Raw genomic sequence first — 17,794 nt, forward strand, 5'->3', positions numbered from 1 at the left:
GATAGACTAAGCATGCACATTGAACTACTGTATGCATCTTTGCGTCTTTAATGTATAAGATTTTTATTTCTTCAGGGCAATAAGTAAAGAAGACAGAGGCTTCCTCGTTGTTGAAAACGTTGATCTAAACAGCTTCCCCAAATTTTAGGCTGTGTCAGTTGGAAAGGGCAACATCATAAAGTCACCAGAATTAGCTCAAGCTTAAAGGGCATTTTTGGTTTGTGTGACTTTCTTTTTTTTTTTTTATTTTTTTTTTAATATATGAAATTTATTGTCAAATTGGTTTCCATACAACACCCAGTGCTCATCCCAAAAGGTGCCCTCCTCAATACCCATCACCCACCCTCCCCTCCCTCCCACCCCCCATCAACCCTCAGTTTGTTCTCAGTTTTTAAGAGTCTCTTATGCTTTGGCTCTCTCCCACTCTAACCTCTTTTTTTTTTTTTTTTTCCTTCCCCTCCCCCACGGGTTTCTGTTAAGTTTCTCAGGATCCACATAAGAGTGAAACCATATGGTATCTGTCTTTCTCTGTATGGCTTATTTCACTTAGCATCACACTCTCCAGTTCCATCCACGTTGCTACAAAGGGCCATATTTCATTCTTTCTCATTGCCACGTAGTATTCCATTGTGTATATAAACCACAATTTCTTTATCCATTCATCAGTTGATGGACATTTAGGCTCTTTCCATAATTTGGCTATTGTTGAGAGTGCTGCTATAAACATTGGGGTACAGGTGCCCCTATGCATCAGTACTCCTGTATCCCTTGGATAAATTCCTAGCAGTGCTATTGCTGGGTCATAGGGTAGGTCTATTTTTAATTTTCTGAGGAACCTCCACACTGCTTTCCAGTGCGGCTGCACCAATTTGCATTCCCACCAACAGTGCAAGAGGGTTCCCGTTTCTCCACATCCTTGCCAGCATCTATAGTCTCCTGATTTGTTCATTTTGGCCACTCTGACAGGCATGAGGTGATATCTGAGTGTGGTTTTGATTTGTATTTCCCTGATAAGGAGCGACGTTGAACATCTTTTCATGTGTCTGTTGGCCATCCAGATGTCTTCTTTAGGGAAGTGTCTATTCATGTTTTCTGCCCATTTCTTCACTGGGTTATTTGTTTTTCGGGTGTGGAGTTTGGTGAGCTCTTTATAGATTTTGGATACTAGCCCTTTGTCTGATATGTCATTTGCAAATATCTTTTCCCATTCCGTTGGTTGCCTTTTAGTTTTGTTGGTTGTTTCCTTTGCTGTGCAGAAGCTTTTTATCTTTATAAGGTCCCAGTAATTCACTTTTGCTTTTAATTCCCTTGCCTTTGGGGATGTGTCGAGTAAGAGATTGCTACGGCTGAGGTCAGAGAGGTCTTTTCCTGCTTTCTCCTCTAAGGTTTTGATGGTTTCCTGTCTCACATTCAGGTCCTTTATCCATTTTGAGTTTATTTTTGTGAATGGTGTGAGAAAGTGGTCTAGTTTCAACCTTCATGTTGCTGTCCAGTTCTCCCAGCACCATTTGTTAAAGAGACTGTCTTTTTTCCATTGGATGTTCTTTCCTGCTTTGTCAAAGATGAGTTGGCCATACGTTTGTGGGTCTAGTTCTGGGGTTTCTATTCTATTCCGTTGGTCTATGTGTCTGTTTTTGTGCCAATACCATGCTGTCTTGATGATGACAGCTTTGTAGTAGAGGCTAAAGTCTGGGATTGTGATGCCTCCTGCTTTGGTCTTCTCCTTCAAAATTACTTTGGCTATTCGGGGCCTTTTGTGGTTCCATATGAATTTTAGGATTGCTTGTTCTAGTTGTGAGAAGAATGCTGGTGCAATTTTGATTGGGATTGCACTGAATGTGTAGATAGCTTTGGGTAGTATTGACATTTTGACAATATTTATTGTTCCAATCCATGAGCAGGGAATGTCTTTCCATTTCTTTATATCTTCTTCAATTTCCTTCATAAGCTTTCTATAGTTTTCAGCATACAGATCTTTTACATCTTTGGTTAGATTTATCCCTAGGTATTTTATGCTTCTTGGTGCAATTGTGAATGGGATCAGTTTCTTTATTTGTCTTTCTGTTGCTTCCTTGTTAGTGTATAAGAATGCAACTGATTTCTGTACATTGATTTTGTATCCTGCAACTTTGCTGAATTCATGTATCAGTTCTAGCAGACTTTTGGTGGAGTCTATCGGATTTTCCATGTATAATATCATGTCATCTGCAAAAAGCGAAAGCTTGACTTCATCTTTGCCAATTTGGATGCCTTTGATTTCCTTTTGTTGTCTGATTGCTGATGCTAGAACTTCCAGCACTATGTTAAATAACAGCGGTGAGAGTGGGCATCCCTGTCGTGTTCCTGATCTCAGGGAAAAAGCTCTCAGTTTTTCCCCGTTGAGGATGATGTTAGCTGTGGGCTTTTCATAAATGGCTTTTATGATCTTTAAGTAGGTTCCTTCTATCCCGACTTTCTCAAGGGTTTTTATTAAGAAAGGGTGCTGGATTTTGTCAAAGGTCTTTTCTGCATCGATTGACAGGATCATATGGTTCTTCTCTTTTTTTTTGTTAATGTGATGTATCACGTTGATCGATTTGCGAATGTTGAACCAGCCCTGCATCCCAGGAATGAATCCCACTTGATCATGGTGAATAATTCTTTTTATATGCCGTTGAATTCGATTTGCTAGTATCTTATTGAGAATTTTTGCATCCATATTCATCAGGGATATTGGCCTGTAGTTCTCTTGTTTTACTGGGTCTCTGTCTGGTTTAGGAATCAAAGTAATACTGGCTTCATAGAATGAGTCTGGAAGTTTTCCTTCCCTTTCTATTTCTTGGAATAGCTTGAGAAGGATAGGTATTATCTCTGCTTTAAACGTCTGGTAGAACTCCCCTGGGAAGCCATCTGGTCCTGGACTCATTTGTTGGGAGATTTTTGATAACTGATTCAATTTCTTCGCCGGTTATGGGTCTGTTCAAGCTTTCTATTTCCTCCTGATTGAGTTTTGGAAGAGTGTGGGTGTTTAGGAATTTGTCCATTTCTTCCAGGTTGTCCAATTTGTTGGCATATAATTTCTCATAGTATTCCCTGATAATTATTTGTATCTCTGAGGGATTAGTTGTAATAATTCCATTTTCATTCATGATTTTATCTATTTGGGTCATCTCCCTTTTCTTTTTGAGAAGCCTGGCTAGAGGTTTGTCGATTTTGTTTATTTTCTCAAAAAACCAACTCTTGGTTTCGTTGATCTGCTCTACAGTTTTTTTAGATTCTATATTGTTTATTTCTGCTCTGATCTTTATTATTTCTCTTCTTCTGCTGGGTTTAGGCTGCCTTTGCTGTTCTGCTTCTATTTCCTTTAGGTGTGCTGTTAGATTTTATATTTGGGATTTTTCTTGTTTCTTGAGATAGGCCTGGATTGCGATGTATTTTCCTCTCAGGACTGCCTTCGCTGCGTCCCAAAGCGTTTGGATTGTTGTATTTTCATTTTCGTTTGTTTCCATATATTTTTTAATTTCTTCTCTAATTGCCTGGTTGACCCACTCATTCTTTAGTAGGGTGTTCTTTAACCTCCACGCTTTTGGAGGTTTTCCAGACTTTTTCCTGTGGTTGATTTCAAGCTTCATAGCATTATGGTCTGAAAGTATGCATGGTATAATTTCAATTCTTGTAAACTTATGAAGGGCTGTTTTGTGACCCAGTATATGATCTATCTTGGAGAATGTTCCATGTGCACTCGAGAAGAAAGTATATTCTGTTGCTTTGGGATGCAGAGTTCTAAATATATCTGTCAAGTCCATCTGATCCAATGTATCATTCAGGGCCCTTGTTTCTTTATTGACCATGTGTCTAGATGATCTATCCATTTCTGTAAGTGGGGTGTTAAAGTCCCCTGCAATTACCACATTCTTATCAATAAGGTTGCTTATGTTTATGAGTAATTGTTTTATATATTTGGGGGCTCTGGTATTCGGTGCATAGACGTTTATAATTGTTAGCTCTTCCTGATGGATAGACCCTGTAATTATTATATAATGCCCTTCTTCATCTCTTGTTACAGCCTTTAATTTAAAGTCTAGTTTGTCTGATATAAGTATGGCTACTCCAGCTTTCTTTTGGCTTCCAGTAGCATGATAAATATTTCTTCATCCCCTCACTCTCAATCTAAAGGTGTCCTCAGGTCTAAAATGAGTCTCTTGTAGACAGCAAATAGATGGGTCTTGTTTTTTTATCCATTCTGATACCCTATGTCTTTTGGTTGGCGCATTTAACCCATTTACATTCAGTGTTATTATAGAAAGATATGGGTTTAGAGTCATTGTGATGTCTGTATGTTTTATGCTTGTAGTGATGTCTCTGGTACTTTGTCTCACAGGATCCCCCTTAGGATCTCTTGTAGGGCTGGTTTCGTGGTGACAAATTCCTTCAGTTTTTGTTTGTTTGGGAAGACCTTTATCTCTCCTTCTATTCTAAATGACAGACTTGCTGGATAAAGGATTCTCGGCTGCATATTTTTTCTGTTTAGCACACTGAAGATATCGTGCCAATCCTTTCTGGCCTGCCAAGTTTCAAAAGAGAGATCAGTCACGAGTCTTATAGGTCTCCCTTTATATGTGAGGGCACGTTTATCCCTTGCTGCTTTCAGAATTTTCTCTTTATCCTTGTATTTTGCCAGTTTCACTATGATATGTCGTGCAGAAGATCGATTCAAGTTATGTCTGAAGGGAGTTCTCTGTGCCTCTTGGATTTCAATGCCTTTTTCCTTCCCCAGTTCAGGGAAGTTCTCAGCTATAATTTCTTCAAGTACCCCTTCAGCACCTTTCCCTCTCTCTTCCTCCTCTGGGATACCAATTATGCGTATATTATTTCTTTTTAGTGTATCACTTAGTTCTCTAATTTTCCCCTCATACTCCTGGATTTTTTTATCTCTCTTTCTCTCAGCTTCCTCTTTTTCCATAACTTTATCTTCTAGTTCACCTATTCTCTCCTCTGCCTCTTCAATCCAAGCTGTTGTCGTTTCCATTTTGTTTTGCATTTCATTTAAAGCGCTTTTCAGCTCCTCGTGACTGTTCCTTAGTCCCTTGATCTCTGTGGCAAGAGATTCTCTGCTGTCCTGTATACTGTTTTCAAGCCCAGTGATTAATTTTATGACTATTATTCTAAATTCACTCTCTATTATTTAAATCCTTTTTGATCAGTTCATTAGCTGTTGTTATTTCCTGGAGATTCTTCTGAGGGGAATTCTTCCGTTTGGTCATTTTGGATAGTCCCTGGAGTGGTGAGGACCTGCAGGGCACTTCCCCTGTGCTGTGGTGTATAATTGGAGTTGGTGGGCGGGGCCGCAGTCCGACCTGATGTCTGCCCCCAGCCCACCGCTGGGGCCACAGTCAGACTGGTGTGTGCCTTCTCTTCCCCTCTCCTAGGGGCGGGATTCACTGTGGGGTGGCGTGGCCCGTCTGGGCTACTTGCACACTGCCAGGCTTGTGTTGCTGGGGATCTGGCGTATTAGCTGGGGTGGGTAGGCAAGGTGCACGGGGGCGGGAGGGGCAGGCTTAGCTCGCTTCTCCTTAGGTGATCCACTTCAGGAGGGGCCCTGTGGCAGCGGGAGGGAGTCAGATCCTCTGCCGGAGGTTTGGCTCCGCAGAAGCACAGAGTTGGGTGTTTGCGCGGAGCGAGCAAGTTCCCTGGCAGGAACTGGTTCCCTTTGGGATTTTGGCTGGGGGATGGGCGGGGGAGATGGCGCTGGCGAGCGCCTTTGTTCCCCACCAAACTGAGCTCTGTCGTCCGGGGGCTCAGCAGCTCTCCCTCCCTTTGTCCTCCAGCCTTCCCGCTTTCTGAGCAGAGCTGTTAACTTATGACCTCCCAGACGCTAAGTCGCGCTTGCTGTCGGAACACAGTCCGTCAGGCCCCTCCGCTTTTGCCAGCCAGACTCGGGGGCTCTCCTTGGCCGGCGAGCCGCCCCTCCGCCCCGGCTCCCTCCCGCCAGTCCGTGGAGCGCGCACCGCTTCGCCGCCCTTCCTACCCTCTTCGGTGGGCCTCTCGTCTGAGCTTGGCTCCGGAGACCTCGTTCTGCTAATCCTCTGGCGGTTTTCTGGGTTCTTTAGGCAGGTGTAGGTGGAATCTAAGTGATCAGCAGGACGCGCGGTGAGCCCAGCGTCCTCCTACGCCGCCGTCTTCCCTCTCCGGTTTGTGTGACTTTCAAAATGATTTTTTTTTAATTAGCGGATTACAAAACGTAATACCCAGATGTTGGGGTTCCACTTCCTCTGATTGTGTCTTGACACGCACAAGTGAAATGGAATTCATGACAGTTCTTCAATTCCCCAAATGCTACCAGTGAAAAAACTACAAATAGTAGCTCCTCCCTGGTGGGATCTAAAGAAGGGGAGGGGCTGCGGTCATGTACAGGTAGCTGAGCTAGTTGGCAGTGCATCTGCCCACCTCCACGGAGTGGCGGACATGTTTTCAATGCATTAGCAAGCATCATTGGGAGTTGTGGGATAGATTCTGGGACTTCCAAACATCAAGGATAGTGTCCCTGTGACTAAAAATGAAATACAAAGGGGACACCTCGTTGACTCATTGGTTAAGCATCCAACTCTTGGTTTTGGCTCAGGCAATGATCTCGTGGTTTCCTGAGTTCAAGCCCCACGTAGGGCTCTGTGCAGACAGCATGGAGACTGGTTGGAATTCATATTCTCTCTCTCTCTCTCTCAAAAATAAACTTTAAAAGAATCTTTAAAAAAACGAAATACAAAGGAGCTAAATTTTGTGTGTGTTAATGATTTAAGGTTAAGAATGTCTTGGATGACATTTTGGAGAAACTTCCAGAAGAGTTCAACATGGCGGAGATAATGCAAAAAACCTCAAACAGAAGCCCCTATGTTCTTGTTTGCTTCCAAGAATGTGAGAGGATGAATATTCTTCTTCGGGAAATCCGTGTGTCACTTCAACAATTAGACCTTGGTTGGAAGGTGAGTTTAAAAGTGGTACCAGAGCAGGTTTTCCCACATTGGAGGGCACTCACTATGTGTCCTCTTTTCTCCATGCAAGGGGGAGCTGACGTTATCTCCTGACATGGAAGCCCAGCAGTCCCAGCTGAGTTATGACACAGTGCCAGACGCTTGGAGCAAACTGGCGTATCCATCTACTTACGGCCTGGCCCACTGGTAAGCGACCCCCTCCCTGCTCCCACTGGCCTTTCTCCACCTGGGTGCTGGTTCAGCATTCTGAGTTACTGTTGTGTCAGAAGAACTGTGAAGGCTATACTTTATGAGTACTTTGGGGCTGTACTTTGCATAATTGTGCAAACTACCACCAGTTGTTCCTGAGTGTCTTTTGTGGGTTGCTCCAAAGGTAAAAATCAGTGAAAAATCAGGTGAAAATCAGGGTCAAAGCAAGGGGTCACAGCCCCTTACTTATTAGCTATTTAATCTTGAACAAAATACCTGACCTTCCTAATTTCTCAGTTTATCATGTCAAAAATGTAGGGAATAAAATTCCTTCATTCACTTATTTAAATGGCCATGGGAGGTAACCTGAGTTTGTTTTCGTGTCCCTTCATACCTTATTTTCGAAGCCAGTGATTACCAATGCCATCTCAAAGCTGACTTTTAAAAGCTCATAGTAGAGTACACCATAAATCCAACTGCTTCTGTGTGTGGCTGTGAGTGGAGAGAGGTGTCCCAAAGCCATGGATGAACATTCACAGCTCCCTCACAGCCAGGGCTCTCTCCAACTGCTCCTTGGCCTTCATAGTCAACACACAAAGTTTGAAAGGTTCCCTCCATTCCTGTCTTTTTGGTATGGAATTTTCTTTAATCCATACTTTCCTAAGTCTTTCTTCCATGAACGAGAATGGTCCTCTGAACCTTAAATTGGAAGGCCCCATGGGAATTCCAAATGAGGGGTGCCTGTGACTCTTAATCTCAGGGTTGTGAGTTCAAGCCCCATGTTGGGTATAGAAATTACTTTAAAAATAAAATCTTAAAAACAAAACTTTGGGCTACCTGGAAGGCTCACTTGGTTAAGTGTCAACTCTTGATCTCAGGGTCATGAGTTCAAGACCCGCTGTGGGCTACACACTGAAAATGTGTACACCTTGGAACTGCCACATAGGCAGCCAGGTGTTTGCTGTGTAGGGAGGTGTGCCAACATAAGAATGGAAGGTGCAACAAGAACAGACACTCAGACCAATGGAACAAAAGAGAGAACCCAGAAATGGACCCACAAATGTATGGCCAACTCATCTTTGACAAAGCAGGAAAGAATATCCGATGGAATAAAGACAGGCTCCTCAGCAAGTGGTGCTGGGAAAACTGGACAGTGACATGCAGAAGAATGAACCTGGGCCACTTTCTTACACCATACACAAAAATAAACTCAAAATGGATGAAAGACCTCAATGTAAGACTGGAAGCCATCAAAATCCTTGAGGAGAAAGCAGGCAAAAACCTCTTTGATCTTGGCTGCAGTGACTTCTTACTCAACACATCGTTAGAGGCAAGGGAAATCAAAGCAAAAATGAACTACTGGGACCTCATCAAAATAAAAAGCTTCTGCACAGTGAAGGAAACAATCAGCAAAACTAAAAGGAAACCGACAGAATAGGAGAAGCTATTTGCAAATGACATATCAGATAAAGGGTTAGTGTTCAAAATCTATAAAGAACTTATCAAACTCAACACCCAAAAAACAAAGGATCCAGTGAAGAAATGGGTGAAAGACATGAATAGACACTTCTCCAAAGAAGACATCCAGATGGCCAACCAACACATGAAAAAAAATGCTTAACATCACTCATCAGGGAAATACAGTTCAAAACCACAATGAGATATCACCTCATACATGTCAGACTGGCTAACATCAACCACTCAGGCAACATCAGATGTTGGCGAGGATGCGGAGAAAGAGGATCTCTTTTGCATTGTTGGTGGGAATGCAAGCTGGTGCAGCCACTCTGGAAAACAGTATGGAGGTTCCTCATAAAACTAAAAATAGAACTACCCTACAACCCACCAATTGCACTACTAGGCATTTATCCACAGGATACAGGTGTGCTGTTTCGAAGGGATACGTGCACCCCCACGTTTATAGCAGCACTATCAACAACAGCCAAAGTATGGAAAGAGCCCAAATGTCCATCAATGGATGAATGGATAAAAAAGATGTGGTACATATATACAATGGAGTATTACTCGGCAATCAAAAAGAATGAAGTTTTGCCATTTGCAACTACGTGGATGGAACTGAGGGTATTATGCTGAGTGAAATTAGACAAAGACAAAAATCATAGGACTTCACTCATATGAGGACTTTTTAAATTTTTTTTTTTTAACATTTATTTATGAGACCGAGCATGAACGGGGGAGGGTCAGAGAGAGGAAGATACAGAATCTGAAACAGGCTCCAGGCTCTGAGCTGTCAGCACAGAGCCTGACGCGGGGCTTGAACTCACAGACCGCGAGATCATGACCTGAGCCGAAGTCGGCCGCTTAACTAACTGAGCCACCCAGGCGCCCCTAATATGAGGACTTTAAGACACAGAACAGACAAACATAAGGGAAGGGAAACAAAAATAATATAACAACAGGGAAGGGGACAAAACAGAAGAGACTCATAAATATGGAGAACCAACTGAGGGTTGCTGGAGGGGTTGTGGGGGGGGGGGGATGAGCTAAATGGGTAAGGGGCATTAAGGAATCTATTCCTGAAGTCATTGTTGCACCATATGCTAACTAACTTGGATGTAAATTCTAAAAACTAAAAAATAAAATTAAAAAAAAAAAAGGAAGGTAGAATGTGGAAGGAACACAGATGGCAACAAACAACTGGCAGGAAGAGTGAGCAAAGCTACTCACTGGATTTCTGTGAATGCTGTGGATGTCCAAGTTTTGTTTTGTTTTTTTTTTTTTTTTGTTTTGTTTTTTAGTTTTGAGAGAGAAGGGGAGGGGAGGAGAGGGGCAGAAAGAAAGGGAGAGAATCCCAAGCAGGCTCTGCACTATCAGCATGGAGCCCGATGCAGAGCTTGAACTCACAAACTGTGAGATGAGCTGAAGTTGCATGCTTACCTGACTGAGCCACTCAAGTGCCCCCCAAATCAAATTTTGTATTTCCAATAAAAAATATATTGTACTTAAGTTTTGTCATAATGGTAACTTTGGACTTCCATCTTATTTTGTGCTTATTTCTATATTTTTCTACTTTTATTCCAATGTTTTTCAGGCTTCTGTCATTTTAATAGTTTTATTACATGCTTATCCTTGTTGTTTTAGCAGAGACGCTTTACATTGTAGCCTACACACTTGGCTTTTTTAATGTTTGTTTATTTTTGAGAGAGAGAGAGAGAGAGAGAGAGAGAGAGAGTGCAAATGGGAAAGGGGGCAGAGAGAGACACAATATTGGAAGTAGGCTCCAGGAGCTGTTAGCACAGAGCCCCTGTGCAGGGCTTGAACTCACAAACCGTGAGACCGTGACCTGAGCTGAAGTCAGACACCCAAGCAACTCGGCCACCCAGGTACCCCCATAGTTGACTGTTCTAATATAATGTAAAGTCAACAATTTAATCTCCCTCTTGCCTCCTCTGGTCTGCAATTGTAATTCAACCTTATTTTAAACCATAATGTTTCTGTTTATAGTATTATTTTTGCTTTGACAACATGTGTTGATGTCTTTGCTCCTTTGTTGCTTTTTATATCTGATTCTGGGCTCCTTTGTTCTGGGCCCCCGTCTCTTTTCACTGAAAGACAATATCTATACCAGGGCTCTCAGTATATATGGTGGGGAGTAAATGGTGTTCTTTATCAGAATCTTTTTCCCTACGCTCTTGTACTATGGGTAACCTCCAGTTCCAGCATACGAATAATTTCAGTGCTTTGAGTTTGCTAACTCCATGGTTTTCTGGCATTTATTATAGCTGATGAGACTGTTCTTAAGTGTACTTGTCATCCCTTCACAACTAATCTGTTTTCTCTGGGGAAGTTCTTAAGATTTTTTTCTTTACTATTGATGTTCTGCAGTTTTACTGATATATTTAGATGTGGGCTTTTAAAATTGTATCCTACTTGCTCCTGTGTGCTATTATAAGTGTGTATGTCTACCCGTTGCTTCCACCCTGAAAAATTCTCAGCCCTTATGTCTCCCAATAAATGCCATCTTCCTCATAATCTTCATTGTGTTTACTTATCTGAACTCTTATTTTCAGTCTCTGTCTCTGCTATATCCTGGTTGATCTCATCACTTCTGGGGGGGGTGGGAGGACTTCATTTTGTCTTCAATGGTTTCCGGTTTACTGTGTGTCTCCCCTTAACTTTTAAAATTTTATTGTCCTCGGGGCACCTGGGTGGCTCAGTCAGTTAAACATCCAAGTTCGGCTTAGGTTGTGCTCTCAGGGTTTGTGAGTCCGAGCCCCATGTCAGGCTCTGTGCTGACAGCTCGGAGCCTGGAGCCTGCTTCAGATTCTCTGTCTCCCTCTCTCTCTGCCCCTCCCCAACTCACGGTCTAGCTCTCAAAAAAGAACAAATGTTAAAAAAAAAAATGTTTAATTAAAAAAGAAAATTTCATTGTCCAAAATCAATTTTTCAATTCCAAGTTGTTTATACTGAAATCAGAGAAAGTACCCAACTTGGTTTCGTAATTTCCTGTTTTTACGGCTATTATTCTAGTTTCTTTCTCAGGGTTTTAAATATATTGAGTCCTTCAGATCCCTCTTGTTTTTATTTGCTGGATGATTCAGCCTTCTTGTTCATTGGATTTGCTGCCATTATTTTATGCCATATAATCAGCTGTCTTTATACTCAAAGGACAGGCTGGCTGGTTATAAAAAAAAAAAAAAAGTTGAACCCACTCACTGTTGGGGGCTTTGTAGGCAGCGTGGCTTGCTCTGATCAAATGCTGCTGTATAGGGGTCTGTGGCTGACTTTCTTTCTCCTTTTCTAAAAGACTTCATGTTTTTTCCTTGCTATCCAGAGGATTCTCTGTCTTTGGTCTATATTAAAATGTGTCTTGGCATTGATTTTTCTTGGTCACATTTTCTGGAAATATGGTATGTCCCTGATTTTACAGAGTCAAATTTGTAATTTAGGAAAACCCAAATTTCTTCAAATTGTACACAAGTTTTTCATTTCATTTTTTAATTAATTTTTAAATTTACATCCAAGTTAGCATACGGTACAACAATGATTTCAGGATTAGATTCCTTAATGCCCCTTACCCATTTAGCCTATCCCCCTTCCTGCAGCCACTCCAGCAACCCTCTGTTCTCTATATTTAAGAGTCTTTTATGTTTTGTCCCCCTCCCTGGATATTTGGATATTTGTCTTTCTCTAATTTTGCTTACCTTAATACCCTCCAGTTCCATCCACGTAGTTGCAAATGGCAAGATTTCATTCTTTTTGATTGCCGAGTAATATTCCATTGTATATATATACACCAATCTTCTTTATCCATTCATCCACTGATGGACATTTGGGCTCTTTCCATACTTTGGCTATGGTTGATAGCGCTACTATAAACATTGGGGTACATGTGCTCCTTTGAAACATCACATCCATATCCCTTGGATAAATACCTAGTAGTGTAATTGCTTGGTGGTAGGGTAGTTCTATTTTTAATTTTTTGAGGAACCTCCATACTGTTTTCCAGAGTGGCTGCACCAGCTTGCATTCCAACCAGCAGTGCAAAAGAGATCCTCTTTCTCCGCATCCTCACCAACATTTATTGTTGCAAGAGTTAATGTTAGCCATTCTGACTTGTGTGAGGTGATAGCTCATTGTGGTTTTGATTTATATTTCCCTGATGCATGATGTTGAGCATTTTTCACGTGTCGGTTGGCCATCTGGATGTCTTCTTTGGAGAAGTGTCTATTCATGTCTTTTGCCCACTTCTTCACTGGATTATGTTCTTTGGGTGTTGAGTTTGATAAGTTCTTCATAAATGTTGAATACTAACCTTTTATCTGATATGTCATTTGCAAATATCTTCTCCCATTCTGTCAATTGCCTTTTAGTTTTGCTGATTGTTTCCTTCCCTGTGCAGAAGTATTTTGTTTTGATGAGGTCCCAACAGTTCATTTTTGCTTTTGTTTCCCTTGCCCCCGGAGATGTGTAAAGAACTTGATGTGGCCAATGTCAAAGAGGTTGCTGCCTGCTTTCTCCTCTAGAATTTTGATGGCTTCCTGTCTTACATTTTGGTCTTTCATCCATTTTGAGTTTATTTTTGTGTATTTTCCATTTCATTTTGAAATGTTTTTCTTCCTAATTTCCTTTTTCTTACCTGGTCATTTCCAAACCAGAATCTTGTTTACACAGGCAATCATTTCCCTTTTTAAAAACTTGTTGTAATTTGGCTACAATGCAAAGCCTCTTGTGGTAACATTTTTAGATAAAAAAGCTTTTTTTATTTTTTAACGTTTCATTTATTTTTGAGAGAGAGTGAGCACAAGCAGGGAAGGGGCAGAGAGAAAAAGAATCGGAAGCAGGCTCCAGGCTCTGAGCTGTCAGCACACAGCCTGATGCGGGGCTTGAACTCATGAAGCACCAGATCATGACCTGAGCCAAAGTCAGATGCTTCACCAACTGAGCCACCCAAGTGGCCCTGAAAGTCTTTGCTTTTCCTATTTGTTGCCTTGTCAATTATGTTTTCCCTAAACCAGAGATTTGGAAGAACTGGCATGGGGCAGGTAAGAGCCATGCTGTAAACTGGCAGGCATTACAGCAAACTTGTAGTGACCCAAGTGTGAATGTGAGCATCAGCCTTGCTGCTTTTGTAACACGTAACCAAACCAGGTGCCAGGAAACTTCAGGGCTAGCCCGCATGGCCCTCACCCTAGAGAACTCCCTGCTGGCTTTAACATACCCACGCTCCATTTTCTCTTTCTGGGAGCCCTGAATCCTACATTTCAAAGCTTGACAGGTCTCCTGATTTTATCAGAGAAGCTCATTTTCCCATAGCCTCTGTGAGAGTTGGTCTTGTTCCTTGAAAAACTGTTGTGATGAGTTCTGAACTTGGGTAAAAAAACCTCATTTTCCCAAACCACAGTCATGCAGAGGCTCGGAGGTGTGGTTTCCCCTTACTAGCTTTTTCTCCTCCCCATTCCTGACTATTGTATATGGAAAGTCCACTGTCTGGGCTCTACTGCCTCTGCCCTTCCCAGCAGCCATCCCTCCCACCCCAATCCTTACACACACACGCATGCATTGCCATGCACACACCTTGTCCACACTCTGTTGGAGCCTGTCAGGTGGATTATACACACATCACCTGGGTGTGGTTACCATGTATCAGTAAGAGCATCTAAATAAAATTAAGTAGAGATGAATTTTCCACATTCCTCAGTGTTTCCTGTCCCTGGTGGTAATAGTTATAAAATTTCAACAGGAAAAAAAATCTCTTTAAAGGGATCTACTTCATCGGGGCGCCCTCATGGCTCAGTTGGTTGAGTGTCCGACCTCGGCTCAGGTCATGATCTCACAGTCTGTGAGTTTGAGCCCCACATGGGGCTCTGTGCCGATAGCTCGGAGTCTGGAGCCTGCTTCCTATTCTGTCTCTCTCTCTCTCTCTGACCCTCCCCTGTTCATGCTCTAAGAATCTACTTCACCTTATCGGAAAACTCTATTACTAAAAAGTGCATTTGTTTCCTCCTACCTCGTGTTCACCAGGTTTAATGACCTCCTTTTGCGATGCCGGGAACTTGAAACCTGGACCCACGATCTTGCCCTTCCAGCTGTGGTATGGCTTCCTGGCTTCTTCAACCCTCAGTCCTTCTTAACTGGTAAGGGCTCCAACTGGGCGGCCCCAGCTTCTGGCACAAATCCTGCCTCACCTGCCCTGCTCCCCAGTGCTCATGACACAGGAGGGAGGGCAGGAGTGATAGCTGGGTGTGCAGAGAAAGTAAAGTTCCAAGCATAGCAGCCATGTGAAGTGGGATATAAACATTTTCTGTCAAAGGCCACGGGGTCTCTTCTCCAGTGGTTCCCTTCTGCCACCACAGTGCAAAACCAGATGCTGTGTAACCAAATGGGCCTGGCTATTCCAGTAAAAGTTCATGTACACAAGCAGGGAGGTGTCCTGCAGGCCTCAGTTGGCCATCAGTCTAGCACAGCCACACGCACATTTCCAGGAACCCGAAGCACAGCACAATGCCTCAGTCAGAAAGGCAGCTGACTGTGGGCCCCTGAGAGCCCTTTTACCACTACATCCCATTTCCTGCTCCTTCTCTTCCCATAGCAATCATGCAGACCATGGCTCGCAAAAATGAGTGGCCCCTGGACAAAATGTGCTTGACTGTTGATGTTACCAAAAAAACCAAGGAAGATTATGGCCATCCTCCACGGGAAGGTGCCTATCTCCACGGGCTCCTCATGGAAGGTAAGATAGCACAAGTAGCACCGGGGTAGTTTTTAATTTAGGAGCTTTCTTCGATCAGTTTCAAGTTGGTATCTGTCCTTGGTTTACTCCACTCCTCTGTACTCACTCACATCTAGCAGTCGTCTACCTCGTTTCACCACATTTAATGCCAGGATCTGGGTCCAATGTCAGCCAAGTTTTAAGGCACGTAGGGTGATGGCTGTCACTTCAATCTGCATCTGTATCTAGTGTTAAATTACCTGTGGCATTAAGACCTACACTAAAAAGATTGTGAAATGATTAAAAACTTTCACTTCACTCTGACGTTTTACTACAAGATTTCTTTAAGCCCTTAAGATGCCAGTGCATTCGAGTCTCTAATGTGGGTGGTTGGGAGGAAATGCATTCATTTTGAAGAATTCAATTTTTTAAAGAGAGGGCAAACTCATTTGCTTTATTGTGCCTGAATTCTTGGACAGTCTGTTTTCAAACAAGGTTTAGATCTTTTGAATTCAAATTAGTTCATTTTTCAAAGGAAAGTTTAGACGTGGAACCCTGCCTCCAGTGTTTCTGTGGCACCCCTCAACCTCCCACACCAGTAAGGAAGCCGACAAGCAGTTAACGACAAAACTGAACATTTATTGCTTCCAACACACCACACTGTTGCAATCCTTGTGTTTTTGCTATAGGTGCCAGATGGGACACACAGTCAGGAACCATTGCTGATGCCTGCCTCAAGGAGTTAACATCTGTGATGCCGGTTATCTTTGCAAAAGCCATACCCACAGACAGACAGGAAACTAAACACACCTATGAATGCCCGGTGTACAAAACCAAAATGAGGGGCCCAACCTACGTGTGGACCTTCAGATTGAAAAGCAAAGACAAGGCGGCCAAATGGGTCCTGGCAGGCGTGGCCCTGCTGCTGGAAGCCTGAGATGGCCCTCAGGCTCGGACAACACAGGCCTTGGCCGGGGGGCCGCACACATTAATTTACCGAGAGCCATAAAACACACTCCAGCTTCTGGAATTTTTAAGTAACTCACATGTGCGTTAATTTTGCTTAAACACCGTCCTTAACGGTCTCCCCATCAGAAAGTGGGATTTGAGTTCTTGCACATAAACAAAATCTTTTTAAATTAAAAAAATCTAGAAGCCCCTGACCTCAGGTGAATCCTGAAGGAAGAGGCAGACGGTCCTGCCGACCAGCAGTGTCCCCAGGCCTCCAGTGTCGGTAACGTGAAGGTGACTTTCAATAAAAATAAAACTCTAGTACTCAAGATCTATGGGTTAATTGCACTTTGTAATTTAAGAGAACATTCTTTCTTTAACATAAATTTCCAATGACCCAGAGAAGCACTAACTACCTGGTCTGAACTGTGGTCACTGCCTGGGAGGTAAAGATCAAGGCACCAAATAGTGTCAAAGGCAAGAGCTGCTTACACAACGTTTGCCCTGGAACTTACCTGGACTTTTAACTCCACCCCATTTAAGCTGTGTTTTTGTCATATGCAGATGCTTTTAAACCACTCACTACGCATAGGGGCCCGTGGATATATGTAATTAGATTCCTCTGCTTTGCCGTCTTCCTGAGAAACCTTTTCAAGCATATAAACAATTTTAAAAAAATAGTATTTAGATCAACGAACAACTTCTGTATAAAAACACAACTGGAAGAAATCGTAGACACCCGTGGGATGGCATATGTTGCTAGAGTTCTTTACAGTGAGGTGGCTGGTTTTGTTCTTAATCATCTTCTACTAGCTGCTTCTGTAAGCTGAGGAAAAGAAGGGAGGCGTCAGTGTGATGGGTATGGAGACGAACACAAAGCAGGTTCTAGGCTCAACACACACCCTGAGTGCACAGCCCAGCCCCTCTGCGGCAGGCCTGCCCTGACTCCTCGGCCAGGCAGCAGGAGCCACGGGCCTCACTCCCACTCGCCAAACCACACTGCAGAATCCCACGCAGCTTCCTCAGCCCTGGAAAGCAGTAACCGTGTCAGCCACGCGCTTTGCCCCAACCTCTCCCCTCAGCCTGCTTGCCTCCATTTCTGTTTTACACAATGAGGGGGGAACTGGGGATACAGGCAGTGCCAAAGCTGAAGATCCTAGCAAAGGAGGGAAACGTTCCAAGAGGGAACACATCAGCCCTGAGCTGCTCTAATGCAAGCAGCTAGGGAATGGATGGCACTCAAGATGGTTTTTAAGCATCTGCCTGAAATCTAGCAACCACTCCCGCCTCCACGGTCTCCCCGGCTGGAGCTGGAGATGACAGCCTCCATTTGTGACCTGTGACTTACCTCTCCAGGTATTCCTTGACATTATTGTAACCGTAAAACTTGGCTAGGTGAATGAGGATCCCTGTGGCACAGCGGCCATCACGCTTGCGACAGTAACTGCAATTGCAGATCCCACGGCAGGGAGGACACACCCAATCCTGGAAGAGCAGTTTCCCCTGTTACCTC

At 43.1% G+C, this 17,794-nt stretch overlaps 2 protein-coding genes across 8 annotated transcripts in view; one reads left to right on the forward strand and one right to left on the reverse strand.

The window, feature by feature from the left end:
• Positions 1 to 16,267, forward strand: part of DNAH11 (dynein axonemal heavy chain 11) — a 358,932-nt gene extending 342,665 nt beyond the window's left edge. For both annotated transcript variants that reach the window (XM_042919849.1, XM_042919858.1), the window contains 5 exons: positions 6,777 to 6,959; positions 7,039 to 7,154; positions 14,643 to 14,755; positions 15,211 to 15,351; positions 16,020 to 16,267. In XM_042919849.1, the coding sequence (XP_042775783.1) occupies positions 6,777 to 6,959; positions 7,039 to 7,154; positions 14,643 to 14,755; positions 15,211 to 15,351; positions 16,020 to 16,267 (801 nt within the window). The remainder of the gene's footprint in view (positions 1 to 6,776; positions 6,960 to 7,038; positions 7,155 to 14,642; positions 14,756 to 15,210; positions 15,352 to 16,019) is intronic.
• CDCA7L (cell division cycle associated 7 like) overlaps positions 15,949 to 17,794 on the reverse strand; it is a 38,940-nt gene continuing 37,094 nt past the window's right edge. For all 6 annotated transcript variants that reach the window (XM_042919910.1, XM_042919903.1, XM_042919878.1 and 3 more), the window contains 2 exons: positions 17,630 to 17,766; positions 15,949 to 17,107 (listed from right to left, as the gene is read on the reverse strand). In XM_042919910.1, the coding sequence (XP_042775844.1) occupies positions 17,077 to 17,107; positions 17,630 to 17,766 (168 nt within the window). In that variant the 3' untranslated portion in view covers positions 15,949 to 17,076. The remainder of the gene's footprint in view (positions 17,108 to 17,629; positions 17,767 to 17,794) is intronic.

Source organism: Panthera leo, chromosome A2 (assembly GCF_018350215.1).
Source record: "Panthera leo isolate Ple1 chromosome A2, P.leo_Ple1_pat1.1, whole genome shotgun sequence".
NCBI classification, from domain to species: domain Eukaryota; kingdom Metazoa; phylum Chordata; class Mammalia; order Carnivora; family Felidae; genus Panthera; species Panthera leo.